The 20,284-nt window shown below is 46.1% G+C and overlaps 2 protein-coding genes across 2 annotated transcripts; both read left to right on the top strand.

Annotated features, from left to right (window-relative positions):
• The first annotated feature begins 393 nt into the window (after positions 1-393).
• Positions 394-10,906, top strand: TXNDC12 (thioredoxin domain containing 12). Its single transcript, XM_067301245.1, has 7 exons — positions 394-589; positions 2,159-2,219; positions 7,897-7,949; positions 8,702-8,775; positions 9,330-9,399; positions 9,489-9,572; positions 9,994-10,906. Exons 1-7 carry the CDS (start codon positions 502-504, stop codon positions 10,071-10,073), a joined length of 510 nt encoding a protein of 169 aa, XP_067157346.1. The 5' UTR covers positions 394-501; the 3' UTR covers positions 10,074-10,906.
• On the top strand, positions 2,228-5,173 carry KTI12 (KTI12 chromatin associated homolog). The gene has a single exon (XM_067301244.1). It carries the CDS (start codon positions 3,883-3,885, stop codon positions 4,603-4,605), a length of 723 nt encoding a protein of 240 aa, XP_067157345.1. The 5' UTR covers positions 2,228-3,882; the 3' UTR covers positions 4,606-5,173.
• Positions 10,907-20,284: the final 9,378 nt, after the last annotated feature.

Here is a 20,284-nt window from a genome sequence, read left to right as displayed (position 1 = left end):
TAATAAGTTTGCGGCCGGTTTTACCTTCTCAGGCACCTGGGGCAACTCTGAGAGTCGGGGAAATAGTGTTTATTTGACAGAGAATAATAAAAAAACATAACAAATAAAAGTCGAAATCCAGCGCTGCCCATTCCCGCCAAGTCTTAATTGTGGGGGGTGGGGGGGAGACGGGACACAAGGGCTTTTGGGGCCCGGCTTGATCGAGGATCCGCCTGCGGCCTCGGCTGCCCGCCCAGAGCGGAAGGAAAGCGGCGCAAGCGGGAGCCCCGAAAGCCGGGAGAGAAAAAGCCTCCCGCGGGGGCCGCCACCCTCCTCCGCCTTTCGGCCGGGAGGCGGCGGCGCTGCACCGCCCACATCCGCCGCACATCACTTCCTGCCCTTAAAAAAGAAAAAAAAAAAAAAAAAAAGGAAAAGGGGGAGAAAGAAGAGAAAAATCAGCGGGGCCGGTGCGATCCCGAGCGGGGGCGGCACTGCGTGAGCGCCGGGGGCCCGCGTGGCGCCATGGCGGCCCGGGCGGCGGCGGCCGCCTCCGTGTCCTGCCTGTGCCTGGCGCTGGTGATCGCGGCGGCGGCGGACGGGCTCGGAAAGGGTCAGGCCGGGCTCCTGCTCGGGCGGGGGGCTGCCGCCAACCGGGGGGCGGCCGGGGAGGGGGGAGCCGGGGCCGGGGCGGCGGGGGAGCGCGGCGCGGGGGCGCCGGACCGGACCGGACCGGTTTATTCTGGTTTGGAGGCAGACCGTTGCCTTTCCTTCCCCACCCCGCGTTGGGTCTTTATTATTTAACCTCATTTAACCGCCCTATTTCATAACTCCCTGCTGGACCGGGGGTTGCGGTCGGGTCCCTGGGCCTCGTCCGAAGCGATGCCCGGAGCGGTGGCGGGTCCCTTCTCGGAGCCGAACCTCGCCTCCGGCGTTGGCGGGGGCGAAGCGTGCGGGCGTGAAGCCCAAATGCTCAAACAGCGAGGGAGGCAAGCTGTCATTTCCTGCTCCATTCCAAAGTTCGCTATCATTAAAAAGAAGCACTGTCTAATATGTTATTTAACGCTTTTAAAAGCATGCCGAAGCTCACTACAAAGTGGGGGTTTTTTTCATTGTAAGAATAACTTCTAAAAACCCTTTGCTGTCTAGGCCGGTGTAAGGTTTCCCCTGTGTTAACACGTTGGCCTTTGAGTGAAATAGTTGATGCGTCAATATTCTAGGTAAATACGACTTCTGCCAATAACCCGACCTTTATTAGCCTTGCTATGCTCAGGGGGTTCGAATGTAGGTTTGCTTCTAGAGTGACGGCCGGGAACAGGCTATACCCACCTCACTGCTGGTAACGCTAAATATTTGATGTGTTGCATCACGTATGCTCGTGGTAGTTGGTATGAGGACACGAGTCCTCCGCTTTCCCCCCCTCAGCTCCTGGCCCACGCGCAGCGCTCAAAGTCTCCTCTCAGTTTTCTGCGTGGCTTTTGGCCATGTGATGCTACTGGTGTGTTGGTTATAGGATCAAAAAAGTGGCAGTCTGTGCTTTAGCGGTGTTAAATGTATGTTTGTTCAGCCCCAGCTGACCTAACGAGACTTGTTATCCAGTTACTGAATAAAATATTGCCTGTGTCTTTCAGTCACTGTGACAGACAGAAAGCTGTAATGGGGCTCTTTTTTACTCTCTCACGATAATTATCAACAACTGTAATGTTTAATGTGGTATTTCCAGAGCAATTAATAATCATTTATCGCCCTCGGTATTTTAAGTTTTACATTAGTTCACGTTCAGCAGGATTTAGGAAGCCAAACAGGAACATGTTTAATTTGTCCCTAATCAGTTAATAAATGTTCACAGATTGAGAAGGAATGGGGAATAATCAGAAGGCACTTTATTTTAATCTCTGCTTTGGAGATCTTTTTGTCATTTGCATATGTGTAAATATTCATATGTATGTGGTTTGCTTTTCTTAATTAATTTCAGTGGGATTTCTCATAAGACTCTGTAGGTTGTAAGTATTTGTCTATGACTTTCCAGTCATTTTTTCCCAGTTTTTCCAGGACTGGGATTATAGTTTGCTTTAAAAAAGAATATAAAATGAGTTGAAAATATCCTTAGAGGTTAGACTGTTTTCATCTGTTAGTTGACATGTTTTATTATGCAACATTTATAAACCTTTTTCTCTGGCAGGTTTCGGAGATCATATTCATTGGAGAACACTAGAAGATGGGAAGAAAGAGGCAGCAGCCAGGTATGTTATATAGTTCTAAATACAGAAAAGTGGCTCTAAGAAAGTCACAAAGATTCTGTATCAATCTGAAATTTAACCACAGAAAGTAGTAATTGGTAGAAGATATGAAGGTGGTTTAGGAAACTGTTCAGAGCCCTCTAGTCTATCAGAGAGAAGATACAGATTTGCTGAGGCATCACCTCGATTTAACCACATCAGTCTAAGTACATGATCAAAGTTCTGTCATGTCTTTGAAATGAGAAGAAAATAGTTTTTGACTATTTATCATAGCAAAGAAAGATGTGGACCCCAAACCCACAAAGGTTTGCACATACTTACTAGTACTCACTCAGTCCCGCTGAATTCACCCCTGCTAATAGCTTCTGTAAAATTGAATGTGCGTATATAGATTTGATGCCTTAATGTGAGATGCGTCAGTTATTTTGTTGCCATCTGCAAAAGCAGTCTGAAAGTTGGAAACTACAGCGAACTGGTAAGTTGTTTAAATAGTACCTTTTGGGGTATGCTTAAACTCTAAAACAACACCGTCTCTATTAAAAGGGCAAAAATGTATGTTTTAATTTATAAGCTAGATCTGACAATATCTGTGCAGGCGCACAATACTGACATCAGTGCAAATTGATTATGCTTTCCGGGTTGGATGGTTAATTGAATTTTGCACTCAAACTGATCCATCTGGTGCATTCCACTCACCATACAATGTCTAGCGCAGACATCAAATTAACACAGATGGTAGAGCTGAGAAGTCTTAACAAGTGCTTAGCTGGACATTTTAGCATTTATTTGATAGACCTGTACAAAAACCAGACAATTTCAGTATTTGCAGGAATAATCATGGCATTGCTTTGCCACAAAACAGAGAAAGTCTTAAAATGAGTTAGACCATTAGGCTGCTGGGAGGATACGCTGTCAGGCAGGGGCAGCACCGGGGTTTCCACTCAGGATATGCCCCTGGAGCAAGTGATTTGTACAACGCACACGCTCTTCCTTCATTGCTGGAAACACAGACCTGCTCCCCTATTTGAGTTCAGCAGCATTTGAGTGTTAGCAAGTTGCAAGGCTTGGGAGAAACCAACAAAAAGAGAAGATTAGCAGACCAAAAAAAGCAGATTTTTGTTCGAAGTCTGACCTGTGGGGCAGGAGATGAAAAATTATTATATAAAATTATCTTTAAAGCTTATTTAAAGGGAGGATTAATATATCACCTTGCATATAGAGGATTATAAAAACAGATGCAGTTATTGGTGATACGGTGTATAAAGATTACTTTGATCATGAGAAGGAAGCAATAAATATAGATCTTCGTCGCGTTCAGTAGAGCCAAAGGTTGCTCTTCATCTTGGCTAGTGCTTGTCGCAGTAAGCTGATAGGCGCCTGTCCACGGCCCTCGCGTTCGCAGCTTCTTTACGGTGATTAAAATTACGAACCCGTCGCGAACAGCGTGAATACAAGCAGCAGCAGCAGCGAGGCTGGATCCGGAGAGCAGCGAGCGGCAGCGGCGTTTCGGGACCCGCGTCCCCTGCGCGCCTGCTGCCGCGCTGCTCGGGGGAGCCCGGCAGCGGCTCCTTTCCGAGCCCCCCGTGGCGCTTCCGGGTCGGCGGCGGCGGTTGCCCGGCGACGGCGTGACGCGAGCGGAAGCGCGGGGCGCTTCCGGGTCCCGGCGATGCCGCTGGTGGTGCTGTGCGGGACGCGGGGCAGCGGCAAGAGCCGCCGGGCCGCCGAGCTGCGGGAGGCGCTAGGCGGGCCCGAGCGGCCGGCGCACGTCGTGGCCGAGGCGGAGGGCGGGCGGGCGGCGCTGCTGGCCGAGGTGGAGCGGCGGCTCGGGCGGCGGGACGTGGTGATCGTGGACGCCGGCAACGAGCTGCGCAGCGTGCGCTACGAGCTGTACTGCGCGGCGCGGCAGGCGGGCACGGCGCGCTGCCTGCTGCACTGCGCCGGCGGCGCCGCCGACCCCGCCGACCCGCCCTTCGAGGCCCCCGACGCGCGCAACCGCTGGGACCGGCCGCTCTTCACGGTGGGCGCCGAGGAGCCGCTGCCGCTGGCCGCCATCCGCGCCGCCCTCTTCGAGAGCCGCCCGCCGCCGCCGCACCGCGCCACCCGCGCCCAGCCGCTGCAGTCGGCCGACTTCCTGCACCGCCTCGACCGCGTCACCCAGGAGGTGCTGGCCGCCGTCCTGGCCGCCCAGCGCGGCGGCGCCCAGCCCGGCCAGCTCGTCCGCGTGCCCGGCGTCGCCGAGGGGCTGCAGCTGAGCCGGCCCCTCGGCATGGCCGAGCTGAGCCGCCTCCGGCGGCAGTTCATCAGCTACGCCAAGATGCAGCCCAGCGACGAGAACCTGCCGCAGCTGGCCAGCATGTTCCTGCAGTACCTGAGCCGCAGCACCCAGTGAGGCCCGCGGCCCCCCGCGCCTGCGGGGTTGTGCTCTGGCTGTTGCTTTCCACGCGCTGAGCCCCAGGAGCTTGTGTCCTGCCCATCCCGTACAAGCTTCGGCAACCGCAGCTGTGGGAAGATGGGGCTTGTGTTCCCACAGCAGCTGAACAGGCTGTGCCATGAAGGGGAGCAGCAGAGATGCCACCCCCCGTCCTCCCCACCTTCTGAAGAGGAGAGCTCCTCAAGCAAGTGAGCAGTCTCCTGTGGAGACCTAACCCCCCAAATCGTAGCATGTGGACCTGAAAGCTCAAAGGTGATGGCTGTGGCGGAACCTTCTCCCCTCCCCATTGGCATATGTCTTGAATAAGAAGATTGGTTTTCTGAGGCTCTCTCCAAATATGTCAGGCTGCAGAAGAAGCTTCTGTTACAGGACCGGAGCATGCGGTATTTTTAGGATGCAGCTGTTTCAAAAAATCCTGCCGAACCCAAGAGACAGATTTGCAAATGCTGCACAATGGAAGGGTGCTGGCTTAGCAAGCTCCAACTTCTCTTATTTTATTATTAAACCTGAAACAGTGTGCCTTAAATGGAGTGGAGTCTTAATTTACTTGCAGGACTATTTTATTGAAATAACTTGCTATGGCTTTTCTCTGCAAGATCATTATTAAACACATTTAAATACATTAATTGTTTAAGAATGACCACTCTCATAACACAGGTGACCTGAAATGACATTGTCTGCTCTGGGTCTGACCTTGAAACTCTCCCATAAGTCTTTACCAGCTGTGACTGAATAGCTTACTTTTGGCCTTACTTTCAACTTATTTCAGTCTTTGCCATATGAGGTGTATAGCTTATATGTAGTTCTCTACTCTCTTACTTTCTGATGAACGATTCATCCCCCCTTTTTTGTAAACACTGTTGGGTTTTGGTTTTAACTGTACATGTAGTGTTGCCTGAGAGGAAATGGTGAAGGGAGCAGGAAGGGTTAAAGAGAGTTGCTTGGCATTGGCTGTTTATCTGATACACCAGCTGCTAAATGGACCTCTGTGTTGTGGAACTGAGAAATGATTACAAAAATGTTTTGATGTATATAATCTCATTTCCTAATCAGAGTAAAGAGAATAAAATGGAGAAAATGCATTCAGTATCTGTAAAACTTCTGTGAGTTCTCACTGGCTCAGAGCTTGTATTTCAAGGTTGCAAGCATCTCCATTTAAAATCTGCTTTGAAAATTTCTCTTAGCATGAAAAAAGAAAGAGTAGTTCTATACCAGTTACTAGATGGTTGAACTCTTATGACATGAAGCCCTGATCCTTGATAATAAAAGCAGCACATATTTTCCAGACTTAAATCAACCTCTCCTGGAGAAAGGAGCAAAATCATGTTGGGCTGTTTGGATACAAGGAAGAAAGTGTGTTTTCATCATTACATGTAAGAGAGGAGAGGGAAAGGATGAAGATGTAATACTAGCTTCACTAGGGAAGTGTGCATTCTTGCTCCTTACTGCAGAGTCCTCTAAAGATGATGTTAATGTATTGGCTATTTAGAAATGGCAGACTTCTGTTTGAACTGCTCTAAATGTTAATTCCTTCCTCTCCACCCTTTCCTGGTTCTGAAGGCCATAACTGAATGTTGCTGAATAGAGATTTCCCTTCAAACCTATCTACAGCTAAGTAAGAACTTGCCCTTCAGTTCTGCTAGTAATAAATGTATTTGCCATCACGTGCAAAGCTGTTCAAATTCTGTGGGTGAAAACTCTGAGAGCCTTACCTTGTTCTTAACCCTAAAATGGTAATATTCAGAGTTTACGATAGCAAAAAGCTTAACTTGGCTTTGCCTTGCATTCCCGAAAATAAGTGTCTATATGCCGTGTTCTCTGTGTATCTTTCTAGATTCCTCCTTTCACCTAGTTTTAGCTTGTTTTTACTGTTCTAGAAGCTACAGCACTATCGCCAGCTCCCCTTGGATACTTATCCATAGCTTAAAGGATTAAGTAAGACAAAAGAATATGAGATTCCCAATACCTCATTCTTTGTCTTAGTTTATTGCACCAGTCAGGTTTCACTAGTTCAACTACTGGATGGTAGAAGCAATGAAAGGTTAGTAAAGACTTCCACATGCAGAAGGTTTGGCGGTTAAGTGTTGTACCGCTTAGATGTGCTCAGAGCAGGGCTATATGGTGTAGCAACGCAAGTCATCTGTAGGTATGTCACTATTTTTGCTAGAAAGGTAAACTTGATGTTAAATAGTCAAGGCATTTTACTCAGAGCAGGGAAGTAATGGATTAATAGGATCACCACCACTAACAGGAGGCAATGCGTGAAATTCCTAGGGAGTTTAAGGTCTCTTTGTCTAATCACTTAATGCAACCTGAGTACATTACAAAGGAGCTTAGAGAATTTGAACTTGGTAAGCCTGACTTTGTCAGAAGGTGAAATGCTAGGGGGATTTTTTTAAGAACATGGTTAAATAAAATATAGGCAATGGAAACTTAGCCTATAGGAATGTGTAGGTAGTGAAGGTCAAGTGAATTCTTTGGGAAGAGAGAATAATATTCATATGGTCACTTGATACACTGAACTTAATATTCTAAATTATCCTTTACAAGTAACTGCTCGTTATTAGTTGTACAGGGAACTTAGGCTCTTAACTTTGGTCCTTTACATTACACTTCATTTATGCTTCAGTTTTACACAGTGCCCTTCCTTGCTCGTCCTGCCACTTGTCACAACCGTCAGAGATTTCTTGCAGCACACCACAAGGTTGGACACTAGCCTGGCAACCAAGGGGTTTGCTTGGCTGCTGTGCTTATTATTGCTCGATGGAGGGTCTTAGCTCTGGGAGCCTGTAAAAAGGAGCAGCTGAAATGCCTGGACATGAATGGGGAAAGAGATGGAAGTATGGCTGTTGTCCTCTGGATTGACTTGAGCAACCATGAAAATCCATCCTAAGATATCTAGAGTAGCTGGTGTGACTAACTGTTGTCAACCTGGTAAAAAATACATCTCCAGTTGTGCATCTAAGCAAATCTGAACTAAGAGCAAACCTTGCAAAGAGAAAGTCTCCTAGTACATAATAAGTTATTGGCTGGCACTTATAATAAATTATTTTTACACGTTTAAGATTGGGAAAACCTTTTGCAAGAAAACAAAACCTTAGACCACAGCAGAAGCTATTTACATTTCTGTTATTTTCTAGTACATATAGCGTTTGTAGGTGTCTTGACTGTTACAACATGCATGTAATAGAATTTGGTTTAGAGGCTCAGTTGTAAGCTTTCTTTGACTTTTTTTTTTTCTTTTTGAAGTGGTTTGCCTCTTATGGTTATCATCCACAAGTCTTGGTGTGGAGCTTGTAAAGGTAGGTATATTTAGTACCACACCCTGCTGAAATTTCTAACTGACTCTTCTGTACAAATTGTGTTTAAATCATATACAAATTATGTAACCATGAGAAACATGAACTTCGCGTTCAAAATGTAGCTAGCTTTATTTCACTTAGAATGGTATCATGTGGCACTGCTTTACCTGTTAGTGCTGCCGAAAGCCAGCCATGTCTGAATAATAGCAAACCAACAGCTGTAATATTGCACTTTTCTGTTGGCTGCAATTTCTTCTGTACTGTGCTGTAAAAATAGAGCAGAATGAATGATATTCAAGGAGGAAAGGATGAATTAAGAGTAAATTACTTTAAAGTGGTGTTTCTTGGAAGGTAAGGCTTTGTCCTTTTCAGTGCCACAAAGGTACAAGCTGGGGATAATGGCTAAGCTTAAAGGATGGACTGGATGGTTGAGTGCGAGCTAGAGGGTTATAGCAAGCATTTCGCTTTTTTTTTTTTCCTATGGGCTCAAATATGACCACGTATGTCTGTTGGGCAGGTTTCTTTGTATGACTGCTCAGCAGGGATTGCTTCCGTTACCTGCTGTGCTGAGCCGCAGCTTGAACAGTTTGACACAGATACTCCATTTACTCAAAGCTCATTGAAAAGTACCTGCTCTCCAGCGGGAGGAATGGAGTAGAGATTTTGGTGCTGACCTGAAATCTTTTCTACCTGCTTTATACATTTTTTTCTTCAACTCCTCCCTCACCCTTTTTCTTCTTTTTCTTAATTAGCTTTAAAGCCAAAGTTTGCTGAATCCAAGGAGATCTCTGAACTTGCCCATAATTTTGTTATGGTCAACCTTGAGGTAGGCTGCCCTCTGGTTTGTATCGGTGTTACTGCTAAGTAATTAAGCATTTGGAATCCTTCTTACTGGTTGCATCCTTTCTTGGCTGCATCCTAATCTTGCACTCCTGAATAGGTATTCAGGATTGATTGATATAGCTGATTGTTTTAAAAATAAATCATATTCAATACTGTTATTTTAATTGTGGTTATGAACCTGACTCTCTTTCGTAGTCTCTTTAACAATTTGTACCTTGTGTCATTCCACAGGAATTTATATTCGCTCTCTCATTACATATCAAGCATTCCAACACCAAAGTGAAGTCCGTTTAATGCAAATTGAAAAAACAGCAAAAAAAAAAAGAAATTGTTTTCACAAATGATACTTGTTTGGGTGAAAATAACTTTATTTCCTTTGAAAGTGGAAGATAGTGCAGCTTGCTGTCTTCTGTTCAAAATATAAGTTGCTCAGGGTAACTGGAATCTGAAGAAAATAGCTTGTTTCTTTAAAATAATTGCTGTGTTTTGTTAGATATCTCATTAACATGTCCCCTCTCTTCCATCTTGCTTTGGTAGGATGATGAAGAGCCAAAGGATGAAGCTTTTAGCCCTGATGGAGGTTACATTCCCAGAATCCTTTTCATGGGTAAGACATCCACAGCTGTTGTATCCACCCACAGGACTGTGTTCTTACTGTTACCACCTAAACATCCTGTTTGATTTCTTGCTTCATAGATCCCAGTGGAAAAGTTCACCCAGAGATCATAAATGAGAAGGGAAATCCCAGCTACAAGTATTTCTATACCAATGCTGATCAAGGTATGTGCAAAGGAGTTTGAAGTGCATCTTTAGTGGGGGAGTGTGAAGGACAAAGTAAGATTGGTTTTGTGTGGAAAAAAATAATATTTCACAGCGTAACTGGAAGCTGTTACACAGAAGGTGAATGAGTGACTCGTTTGCGCCTTGAGGAACCATGCTCAGAATTAGGATGCGCCTTAGAGGATAAAACTTGCAGGACCTAAGCTGTCTCTGCATTTGTGGCACGGAAAACCACACAATTCACATGATCCAGCTACAAAAAGTTGTGAGAGGGAAGAGCACAACTCTTTTTTTTTCCACAGGTTACTTTGTTGATGTGCATTCTGTAAATTTATGTTGATTTAAAACACTTTCATTACCAGGAGACCTTGGTGTTTTGGTCTTGAGATTAATCAGTTGATATCTCTGTCTAATCTTACAGTTGTCCAAGGGATGAAGGAGGCCCAGGAGAAGCTAACAGGTGATGCTTTCAAACAAAAACACCTGGGAGACGAGCTATAATAAATACACCGAATGATGCTTTTCCATCACTTCAAAACTCTAAAATGAAATGATTCTGGTTTTGTTTTGTTTTTTATTAAACCATTAGAGAGACCAAGAATGTAGATACACTGAAGGGACATAATTCTCCTGTAAACAATGTTAGGTTAAACCCTGTTTGAAATGCGCACACATGCATCAATTACAGTGTTATCTCTTCTGCCTGGCAGGTTGTACTGTAATGGTCACTTGCAACTAGGTAATGTGCAAACGCACTGATCCCAGAATGGAGATTCTGTAGCTGCCTGTAAGACAGCGACCACTAGTATTCTGTGTTAAAAGGGAGGTGTGCGGGGCAAAACATTAATCTGAGGACAAACAGTGTGATTGGAATAATTGGAAGGAGCCAACATTTTGATGTTTAATCAGGGTTTGATCCTTCTTTGCTCACTGGTATTATGCGATCCCATTGTTTTTACTGGCAATATTCAGATGAATGGGGCATGTTCCTGGGCCAGACGTTTTTCAGACATTTCCTAACCATTAATTCTGCCACTAAACCAAGTAGAATCAATTTCATGAATGTCCAAGAAGCATGTGAAATTATTAGCTCTGCAAACATATTTTTATGTAGAACTCTGTGTGGTGATTTATCTTTATTTGCCTGCGGGCAGAAACTGAACTTATTCCTTGTGCACTCACCTTTTGATTGTTTTATGAAGTGAAGGTGGGTTATGCTGAAGCATTACGGGGATTCCCCTTTTATTCTTTGAATGTTTTTGGAGAATGCCTTGCCATCACATTGTACTGTATTTTTGTACCAGGGTGAAAAATTAAACATTTTTAAACACAAACATGTGGACAGTGTTTTGTGGTACAGGGCATAGCTTTCCACTCTTAAGAAATGGAAAATATATTCTTGTTTATGTTGCAGTGGTTATTAATACTGAACATCACAGCTGAAGAATGTTTATCCTTTTTATAATTAAAAGACAACAGTAGCTTTTCATGTATTTATAATTCAGCCATTCTTGTACTATATATACTGTTGAGGGCAGAATAAACCTAGCATTTATCTACTGGAGCTGAAAGGAAAATGACTTGAATGTTTCTTAAACATAGCATAGCATTTTATCCATTAACTAAGAAACATTTTTAGAACAAGTCAGAATGGCTCTTGACCAGTGACAGGGTACACAGGAAGCAAGTGTTGCTGTCTGATGAAGGAGTTCTCTAAAGAAGCCACTAAAGAAAAATCACAGAATCACAGAATAGTTGAGGTTGGAAGGGCCCTCTGGGGACTATCTAGTCCAACACCCCTGCTCAAAGCAGTCACCTAGACAGGTTATTCAGGACTGTGTCCAGTCGGGTATTGAATATCTCCAAGGACAGAGACTCCACAACCTCTCTGGGTGACCAGTTCCAGTGTTCAGCCACCCTCACAGTAAAGATTTTTTTTTATGTTTAAGTGGAATCTCCTGTATGTCAAATTTTGCATATTGCCTCATGTCCTGTCACTAGGTGTGACTGAGAAGAGTCCTGCTCCATCTTCTTTAACCCTCCCTCAGATATTTATACACATTGATAAGATCCCCCTGAGGATCACCTCTTCTCCAGGCTAACCACTCTCAGCTCTCTCAGCCTCTCCCCATATGAGAGATGCTCCAGTCCCATTATCATCTTTGTGGCCCTTTGCTTGACTCACTCCAGTATGTCTGTGTCCTTTTCGTACCGGGGATCCCAGCGCTGGACACAGCACTCCAGATGTGGCCTCACCAGTGCTGAGTAGAGGGGGAGGATCACCTCCCTCGACCTGCTGGTGATGCTCTTCCCAGTGCAGCCACAAGGGCGCATTGTTTGCCCATGCTCAACTTGGTGTCCATCAGGACCCCCAGGTCCTTCTCTGCAAAGCTGCCTTCCAGGCTTTTCTCACCCAGCCTGTACTAGTGCATGGGGTTATTCCTCCCCCAGGTGCAGGACTTTGCACTTCCCTTGTTGACAAGAGGTTTCTCTCTGCCCATTTCTCCAGCCTGTCAAGGTCCATCTGAGTGGCAGCACAACCATCTGGTCTGTCAATCACTCCTGCCAGGTCTGTATCATCTGCAAACTTGCTGAGGGTGCATTTGGTCCCATCATCCAGGTCATTCATGAACAGGTTAAACATTCTTGTCCCCAGTGTGACTCACAGGAGACACCACTAGTGACCAGCCTCCTGCTGGACTTTGTGCTGCTGATCACAACCCTCTGAGCCCAGCAGTTCTGCCCGTTTTCAGTCCACCTCACTGTCCATTTAGCTAGACTGCACTTCATCAGTTTGTCTGTGAGGCTGTTATAGGAGACAGTGTCGAAAGCCTTACTAAAGTCAAGGTGAACAACATCTGCTGCTCTCCCCTCATCCCACCGAGCTAGTCATCTAAAGGAAAATCATGTCCAAAAGGCAGATGGAAAATAGAAGGTACATGGGCTATGGAGTTGTGCTTTGCAATATTCTGTCCATTTGCTGTTGGCATGACTGCCTGCTGGGTTTTTTAGAGAACAGAGAGGAGAATTACCCTCTGGAGTTGTACGCCTCTGCCAGTAAACCTTTTTATCATCCCTGTGTAAGTTCTGCATGTTACAAACTCCAGCATGTTGTTTACTCACTAGTGGGAGGCAGGGCTCATTCGACATGTGAGGGCTTGTTTTCACTTGAATGTTCCCATTAAGTCATACTTCATCTACGTGATATGTTGTGGAGTTAGCAATACAAGTCAGAGTCAAAAGCAGAGTTATAGACCTGCTTTACTTCTCATCCTCTAATGCGTGTTAGTCCCGGCAGGATTGTCCCAGCATTCCCCCCATTGCCCTTTTCCTTGCCACTGGTGGCGTATTCAGTTGTACATGTTCTCATCTGCAGTGAGAGAGTGCAGCCAGGAGCCTGCAAGTCCTTCCTGCAAGCATCTGTATGTATGTATAAAAATGGGTGTGTATATGTATATACATACGTACCTGCACACAGACACATGCACATGCCTGCATGTGTCATTCATCCTTCTTCGCAGTTCCCAAGAAATGCTAAAGATGCACTGCTGTGTTTTCCTTTTTCTCCATGTTCTCCAGGAACTCATCTTTGGGACTTCTCCAGTCAGCTAAATCCTACACGTTCCCTTCTGGAAGATTTTCCCTGAAAAATGAAGGGGTTTGGAGGTTTTTTAGATTATATGAATTGGATTTTTAATATGTTCTGAAAAGAAGCATTTTACTCATAAATAGAACAAAAAGGGAAGCTTCAAAGAACACAGTCTTGCCATCTTTATTAAACTAACTAATGCAATTGAGAGGGGGAAGGACAGCTGCTCAAGCACAGAAGCCCTCCTTCAGTTCTGAAATCGAAGCAATCATTTTTAAGATAAACAAAAGACAAGAACAATTGCTCTGGATTTAATGTGATCAAATTAATCGGTTGCACAACTGAACGGAGAACGTCTTTGGACACTTGCAGAGCAAAAACCAAGAAAAGAGGCAGTAAGATACCCGTAACAAACACAAAGAGATAAATTTCTATGGATAATTTTGAGGAGCTAGCTGAGGATATTATTTGGGGAAAATTGTTGTATACCATAAACCCAACATGTCTACTGAGTCCATTTTTATGGCTCAGTAGTGTTATGAATTTTAGTTTCCAGACTAGTCTTCCTTTAAGGAATTTTGGGTACTAAAACTCAGCTGGACACTAAAAGACAATGACTCAGTGGACATAATGGGTTTATTGCACATTACAGTTACCCTGCTCAGCTACTAAAGTTATTCTACAGGTTTTATCCTCTGCTTCACTTGCAAATTGGCTAATAAATTAACAATCAAATTGAGCTCAGCAACTATTCTTAAGTTGTATCAGTCTTCAAAGTAACTAATTCTATTCAACTCCTGAAAAAGGATTTGTGTTCTGCACAAATTGTCATTTTTCTAGCTGTATCAGTTGACCTAAAAAAAAATAGGTCCTCTCTGACACTTCTTAACTTCATTCATACCCTTAGATCGAGGTGACTGTAAAAACCCATTGCCACTGTTTTTCCTACTTGCCACCAGGGGGAGGACTCTGCTTGTTCATCTGGGATATGATTCAAAAAATACAATTGAAAAAGCAATTACCGATGCAAAATAGCAGGGTGCAACTCTGTGATTTACCAGGCACACTTGCACAGCAACCCTGCCCTTGTTTTATCTCTGCAATGAAATTATAGTCTGTGACACGCACGTCATTCGTCTCAAAGCCTTGCTGTGCAAAATGCTCTGATTTCAGAAGCAATGTGGCCTCAGAGTAATATTTAAAAAGTTCTCCATCTACAGAGATCTCTCTTCCATGACAGATATGGGAAGTGTGTTTCATCCTTTAGACTTAAGAGCATCCTGATTCAAAAATACTTTCCTTCATCTCTTCTCTGATGCATCTCCTCTCCCTCAGCACTTTCTGCCTTCCAGACTTTGCTACTTCTAATGGAAAAACTACCCCATGACCCTTTTTTTCTGTGGCATCATTTAGGTGATGACTGCGTCCTACCTTTTTGGACAGGGCGAGCTGGTACGGCTTCTGCCTCCCTGTCATCCCTTGTACTTGCTCCACTCTTGACCACGCTTTCATCCTTCTCGGTAGCAAGGTGGAGCTGGGCACTTGCTGGCTGGGGTGGTGTTTGGCTGGGCTGACAGAATATGATGTATGTCCTGCCATGCCTTGCTTGCTACAGGCACCTAGTTAACAAGTGTAAAAGCCAGTTCACATCTCTGGATTGCAGGTTAAACTTACTTTTGATCTGTTACTTAAATATAAATGTTTTTCTCTCAGCATCTATTGTTTTATACCTTGATATTTTAGTCACTAATTCCTAATGCAGATTCTTTACATCGTTCTGCTTTCTGATCTAGACTGGGTGATGAATGCTGGCTGGCATGTTCTCCCATACAGAGGGATGCTTCGGGAACCCTTCCTCCTGCAATGGCTTTATTACATTGTGTAATTTCATGCACATGAGCAACTCCACAGGGTTTAGAGGAGCTTCTTACAGGTCACTGTTTGTATTTGAGTTAATTACACACTACAGCAGCTCAACAGTGCACAGTAACGGAGGCCTTGTTATCAGCCTTGTTTCTTGCACACGTGCATTTGCATATGACTTGCAATAAACCTGTATACTTACACAACTTCCTTCCATCCATTCCCCAAATCCCCTTGGATTCTCAGCTTCTTCCCCTTTCATGAGGAGAACAAAATCCAAAGACACTTCAAAATCTGTAGTGTAGACCCAGGCCAAATCAATTGCATACAAACAAACATGCTGTCAGCTCCCTTCCTCCCAGAAACAACCCATAGAGGAAAAAAACGAAAGTTAATTAAAGAGTGACTCGATTGCAGCTAGCCATCTGGCTGCCTGGGAACAGAGGTTGCTCTGTGCACCTGGGGCTGAGCAGGCTTTAAGGAAGTGTCAGCTAGAGGCTCTGGAAACCTTCTCTCTGCCTTGCGAAGCAGCAGGGAACGAAAGTGCAAGAGGCAAGAACACCAGCACCGCCAGAGTGTCCTGTCCATCATTCGAGCGAGCGGAGTTCAGGACTCATCTCCTTTGAATGCACTTTTCTCCCCACGTCGATTTGTCTGCTGTCATATCTAGCCTGTATCAAACTGATAATGAGCTTCATTCATTGTCCTCACTTACAGCTTGTATACCGAATAGCTCTGCAGCGAAATGTTATTAAATCTCTATGAGTGCAAGGTCCTATATCCTCGGAGATGATGAAACTCTTCTAAACTTTTGGCAAGAGGAGAGGCATTTGCATTTGCATTGTGTTGTAAGATTTGTTTATGGCTGTAGTATTATGCCTGGTTGGGTTTGCGCAGCACGGCGGAGCAGTTCAGGGCTATTGCTTCATAACTGTGGCTATAGGTATATCAAAACTTGAGATCTGAGGATGAAGATACAGAAAGCAATAATGGTGAAATTACACTGAGCAGAACCCTATCAAGAGAGGAGGATACAAAGGGAAACTTCACTGCAAATCAGTGCCCGTGTCAAGGAAAGCAAAGCCAGAGGATGAGGCTCATCTACAAGGTTGCATCCCACTTCCTGGGAGCTGTGCAAGTTGTGTGGGGGCTAACTTGACCGGGGAGCTTGCTGCCTGAAGGGAGCCTGGAAACAATCACGAACATCTATCAAAATGGTAAAAGCCGTTTCGTGCCAAAACTATTTGGCATAGTATTAACTCATTCCCCTGTTCTTCCTCCAAGAAATAGGCGCTGATTGGTTAAGCAGCTTAGTCAAATAAACTCAGTTTGCTTTTCCTTCCAGAGTTTGTCTAGCGTTAGGAGTGGCTGCACACAACCCTCAGGCTTGCCATTGTCCAGGGAGCACCGCTCCTAAAAGAGGTGGTGATTCGCTTGCGCCAGCCGGATACCACCACGTCAGCGCGTTCGCGAGGAGGAGGAATCGCCCCCCAGTGCTGCCAACTGGTTTCTGAAGCCCTCCAAGGCTTGTGGGATCCTCTCCAGCCTGTGACAGATGTCATGGCCCAAATTTGTGATGGCTAAATCGGTAGTAGGTTCCTTAGATTAGGACAAAAGGAGCGAGAGGGAGATGCCAAAGGTCTCCGTTCATAACTAGCCTGGAAGCGGGGCCTGGCTGACCTGTGCTCAAAGTATGCCAGGTGCTGCCTCCGAACAGCAAGAGACGCCGTCACGCACCACCCTCGCTGGCACACGTCCTGGGACAGGACGAGCAGCCCTTCAAGCGAGGTGCGGCGTAGGCAGGGTACGTCCTGGCATGGGCTCACCGAGGGCTGGGCGCTGGGAAAACAGCAGAGCATTTCTGAGCCGCTCCTGCGTTCGGCTTTTCTTTGGCCCACACAGGTCACTCCTCTTCACAGATGTCTCCTCTTCTCCGCTTCCTCTGTCCCTATGGTGATGTGGGGCATGATGGGGAGACCGCTTCCTAAGGTTTCCCCTCCGAAAAAGGGAGCGATCCCATCGCTGCCCCTCCAAGCCAGGGAAGAGCGAGGGCCCACCGGAGCGATAGGAGGAGCCGGGCAGGGCTGCAGGCACAAAGCAGGGGGGCCAGCACAGCCCACACGGACTCTGGGTAGGGCCGTAAGTAACTGGGAGGTCGCTTGTTGGTCTATGGCCATTTTTTGGGGCCGCTTTGCACATGCACAACATGGGGAAGACAGAAGTGCCACGAAAACATTAATTGATAAGAACAGCAGATGTTCCCCCTGCTTTCTGAGTGTCTTTCAGGAGGTGACATAACATGCTGTGCATAAGGGAAGCCCCACCAGCAGCACAGTCAAGCCTGGATGTCGCCTTATTATTGTGCCACTTCTAATATTAGGAACAGTATGCAAACTACATTTTTAAGGACTTTGGTGCATTAGCCGTGTTAAAAGAATTAAATTTGCACACATTTTGGGGAGACAGCATGGCGCTTATATGCTGACTATTCCATGCTAAAAAGAAGAGGTGCCTGGGTGTATGCTGCCTATTTGAATAAGGAGGATTTTGTTTTTTCCTTGCAATTGGCACATTTTATTCCAGCTTCCCTGGACAACAGCTGGCAATAAGCTGAAACCACTGCTCTGTGTGCAAACTGTGCTTCTTTGGGATATTGTTTTATCTACATTTGACCAAAGCTTACCACAAGCTTAGACAACGAGTCTTTTAAACTCAGGGTCATTATTGTTATTATTATTTACAGCATCACATGTAGCAGGCCCGCATCCTTGGTTTAGCCGCCTTGGTGCTGTTCTTGCTGTAGTAATAAATAAAGCGACAAATAAAATATTGTTTTTAAAGAAGCGGGGACTGAAAAGATTAAAATTGTTTAACTGGGTCGATTGCACTGTGTGAGGATGCTGTAACTTAAGCTAGAAACATTGTGAGAGCAGCAGACTATGCGTATCATATGCTTGATAAATGTGCTTGCATGACTGCTGTGTGAGAGTCAGACAGATCCACATGTCAGGTAACGAGATAAAGCATAACATCTGCTCTTCCCTTCCCACTCGGCGTGCTCGCGGGAGCTCTCTCTTGCTCCACATCTCCATTTGCCCAGCTATAAATCTAAAATAACTCAGGTCTCCCTCAGAGGAAGCTGTGCCAGAAACGGACAGCTGTACAATGTCAAACTCTGGATGGAAAGCGCAGTAGAAGTGCAAACGATATTCACTCCATAAATTATAGAAACACGGTGAAACAAAATGATAGACAGCTCCTGAAACAGCCTTAGAAAAGAATCGCTACAAATTCCCCTGTTTCCTTATTACCTACACACATCCCTTCTCCTTTCACTTAGTCCTGACTGAGAAAGGCCTTCTATAATGCTCTCGTGTGCGGCTGGATATAAACACTGGCATTTCAGAAATGGGACGAATTCTGGAAATGCCTTCGGAAGTTGAACTGTACAGTGTCTCTGTGCTTTTGGCTGTGATCATGGGATTTTAAATCAGGTGATAGCTAAGAAGATAAAACCTAAGTTTAAAAAAAAAAAAAGTAACCTTAAGTCATAGTGTGTTCCTGGTATCAAAGATGCAGGTATCTGTCCACAGCCACGTGACATGCGCAGAGCACTGTCCCCATCACTGCCAAGACACTGCCTGACGCCCGTGTTGGCTGGAGCAGAACCCAATTTTTGGAAAAGGCAAAAAACATATTTCCCAGAGCAATGAAAGGATTGCAAAGAGCTGAAAAGCTTTTTGTAGGTGTCAGCCTGTTAGGCTGTCTGTGAAATAATTATTGTAATGAAGCTGGGGCTTGGTTCCAGTATTGATTATGTCAAGTTGCCTACACAAAGTTACTATCTTGCTTAAGACATAAATCAGGACTGTTTAAATTCTTGACCACACAACAGTAATTTCAGTTGGGGTCTTGATGGCAAGTAAACATTGTCACTCTAGATGAAGGTGGAAAATCATTTGGGAGCTGGACAGAAGTGTCCCCAGGGCCGCTGGTGGATGGCTCTGACCTAAATCAAGATGAGCAGCCGTGTCCCACCTCTGATCCACGGTGGAGGAGTTCCCTGAAGCTTCGCTGCAACTCTCCTGCGGCTGCTCCTGAGACGCAGATGTTGAATATATTCTAGTTAAATCAAACTGCTGCACTTGCCCGCTTTCCACACACTCACAATGCCACAACTAGCCCACTGCCCTGGGGAAAATGTAGCAATAAAAGTAGTTTACAGACTGTTTTAATGCCGTTAAACCTTTATAAAGTGAAAGCTTGTCCAAAAGCTGGTTGAATACGCTCCAAAGACAGTTACTTAAGCTCTAGCTGTGCAAAAAGCTTTACAAGCAGAGAAGGTGTCCGTGTGCCACCGAGTCACAGCGACGCATGGCAAACCCAACGGCCGGCCACGGTGCGGCTGGGCGGGAAGAGGACGGTGCTCCGAGGGCGCCGGGCGCAGATGTGTCCACACTGCCAGACCCCCGAGCTGGGAGGCCAGGCCATGTAGGCGGCGTATCCAGTTGATGGAGAGAAAATACAATCTCTGCAATCCCAATGTCTTTCACCGGCTCCTGTGCTGACTCCCCCTCTCCGGCGACGGATGAAGAGCCGTGTCTTTGCGCTTAGGCACTCGCTTAAAGTCAGGCAGTGTGAAAATGTCCCACCGTCACCGTTAGGGAGTGTCTGATCAGTTACACTGGAGAGACTTTTAAAACACACACGTTTAATTTTGTTCTCTTTCTCGAGGGGATCATCTCTGAAAATGGTTTTGGGTTCCCAGGTCTTTTGATAGGCCAGATTGGGGTTCAGGTCCCTCATTTTGAGCTTGGGACCTGTTTGTGGGATTTTAAAGCCGGGAGGATCAGCTGCGACTTCACCTGACCTCCAGGCCAACGGTTTAGAGGGATGGCAGCCGCCACCTCTTTTTTTCTCAACGGCAGAGTAGCAGCTCATGATGCTAGATCTGCCATCACTAGGCTTCAGAGTTAACAGAGCTGCTGCCGTGAAACGGGCCGCTCCCGGCTGCGTGGAAACTGAGACGAAAACGGCCCCATCTGGAACAACCTTTCCCGCAACCGGAGCGCCAGGAGCGGCGGAGGCGATGCGCGCCCCGTCGGCAGCGCGGGGAGCGGAGCCGGCGGGGGGCGGCGGAGCCGGCGGGGGCCCCTCCGCGGGCTCGGCCCGGCCCTGCGCGCCGCCCCCGCCGCCCGCCGCCCCGCCCTCGGGCCGCCCCGGGTGCCGGCGGGGGGCGGCAACCGCCACGCGAGCGGCG

This window comes from Apteryx mantelli, chromosome 8, assembly GCF_036417845.1.
Source record: "Apteryx mantelli isolate bAptMan1 chromosome 8, bAptMan1.hap1, whole genome shotgun sequence".
NCBI lineage: Eukaryota > Metazoa > Chordata > Aves > Apterygiformes > Apterygidae > Apteryx > Apteryx mantelli.
Note: the sequence above shows the minus strand (reverse complement) of the source record. Positions and strands in the feature narration are given on the sequence as shown.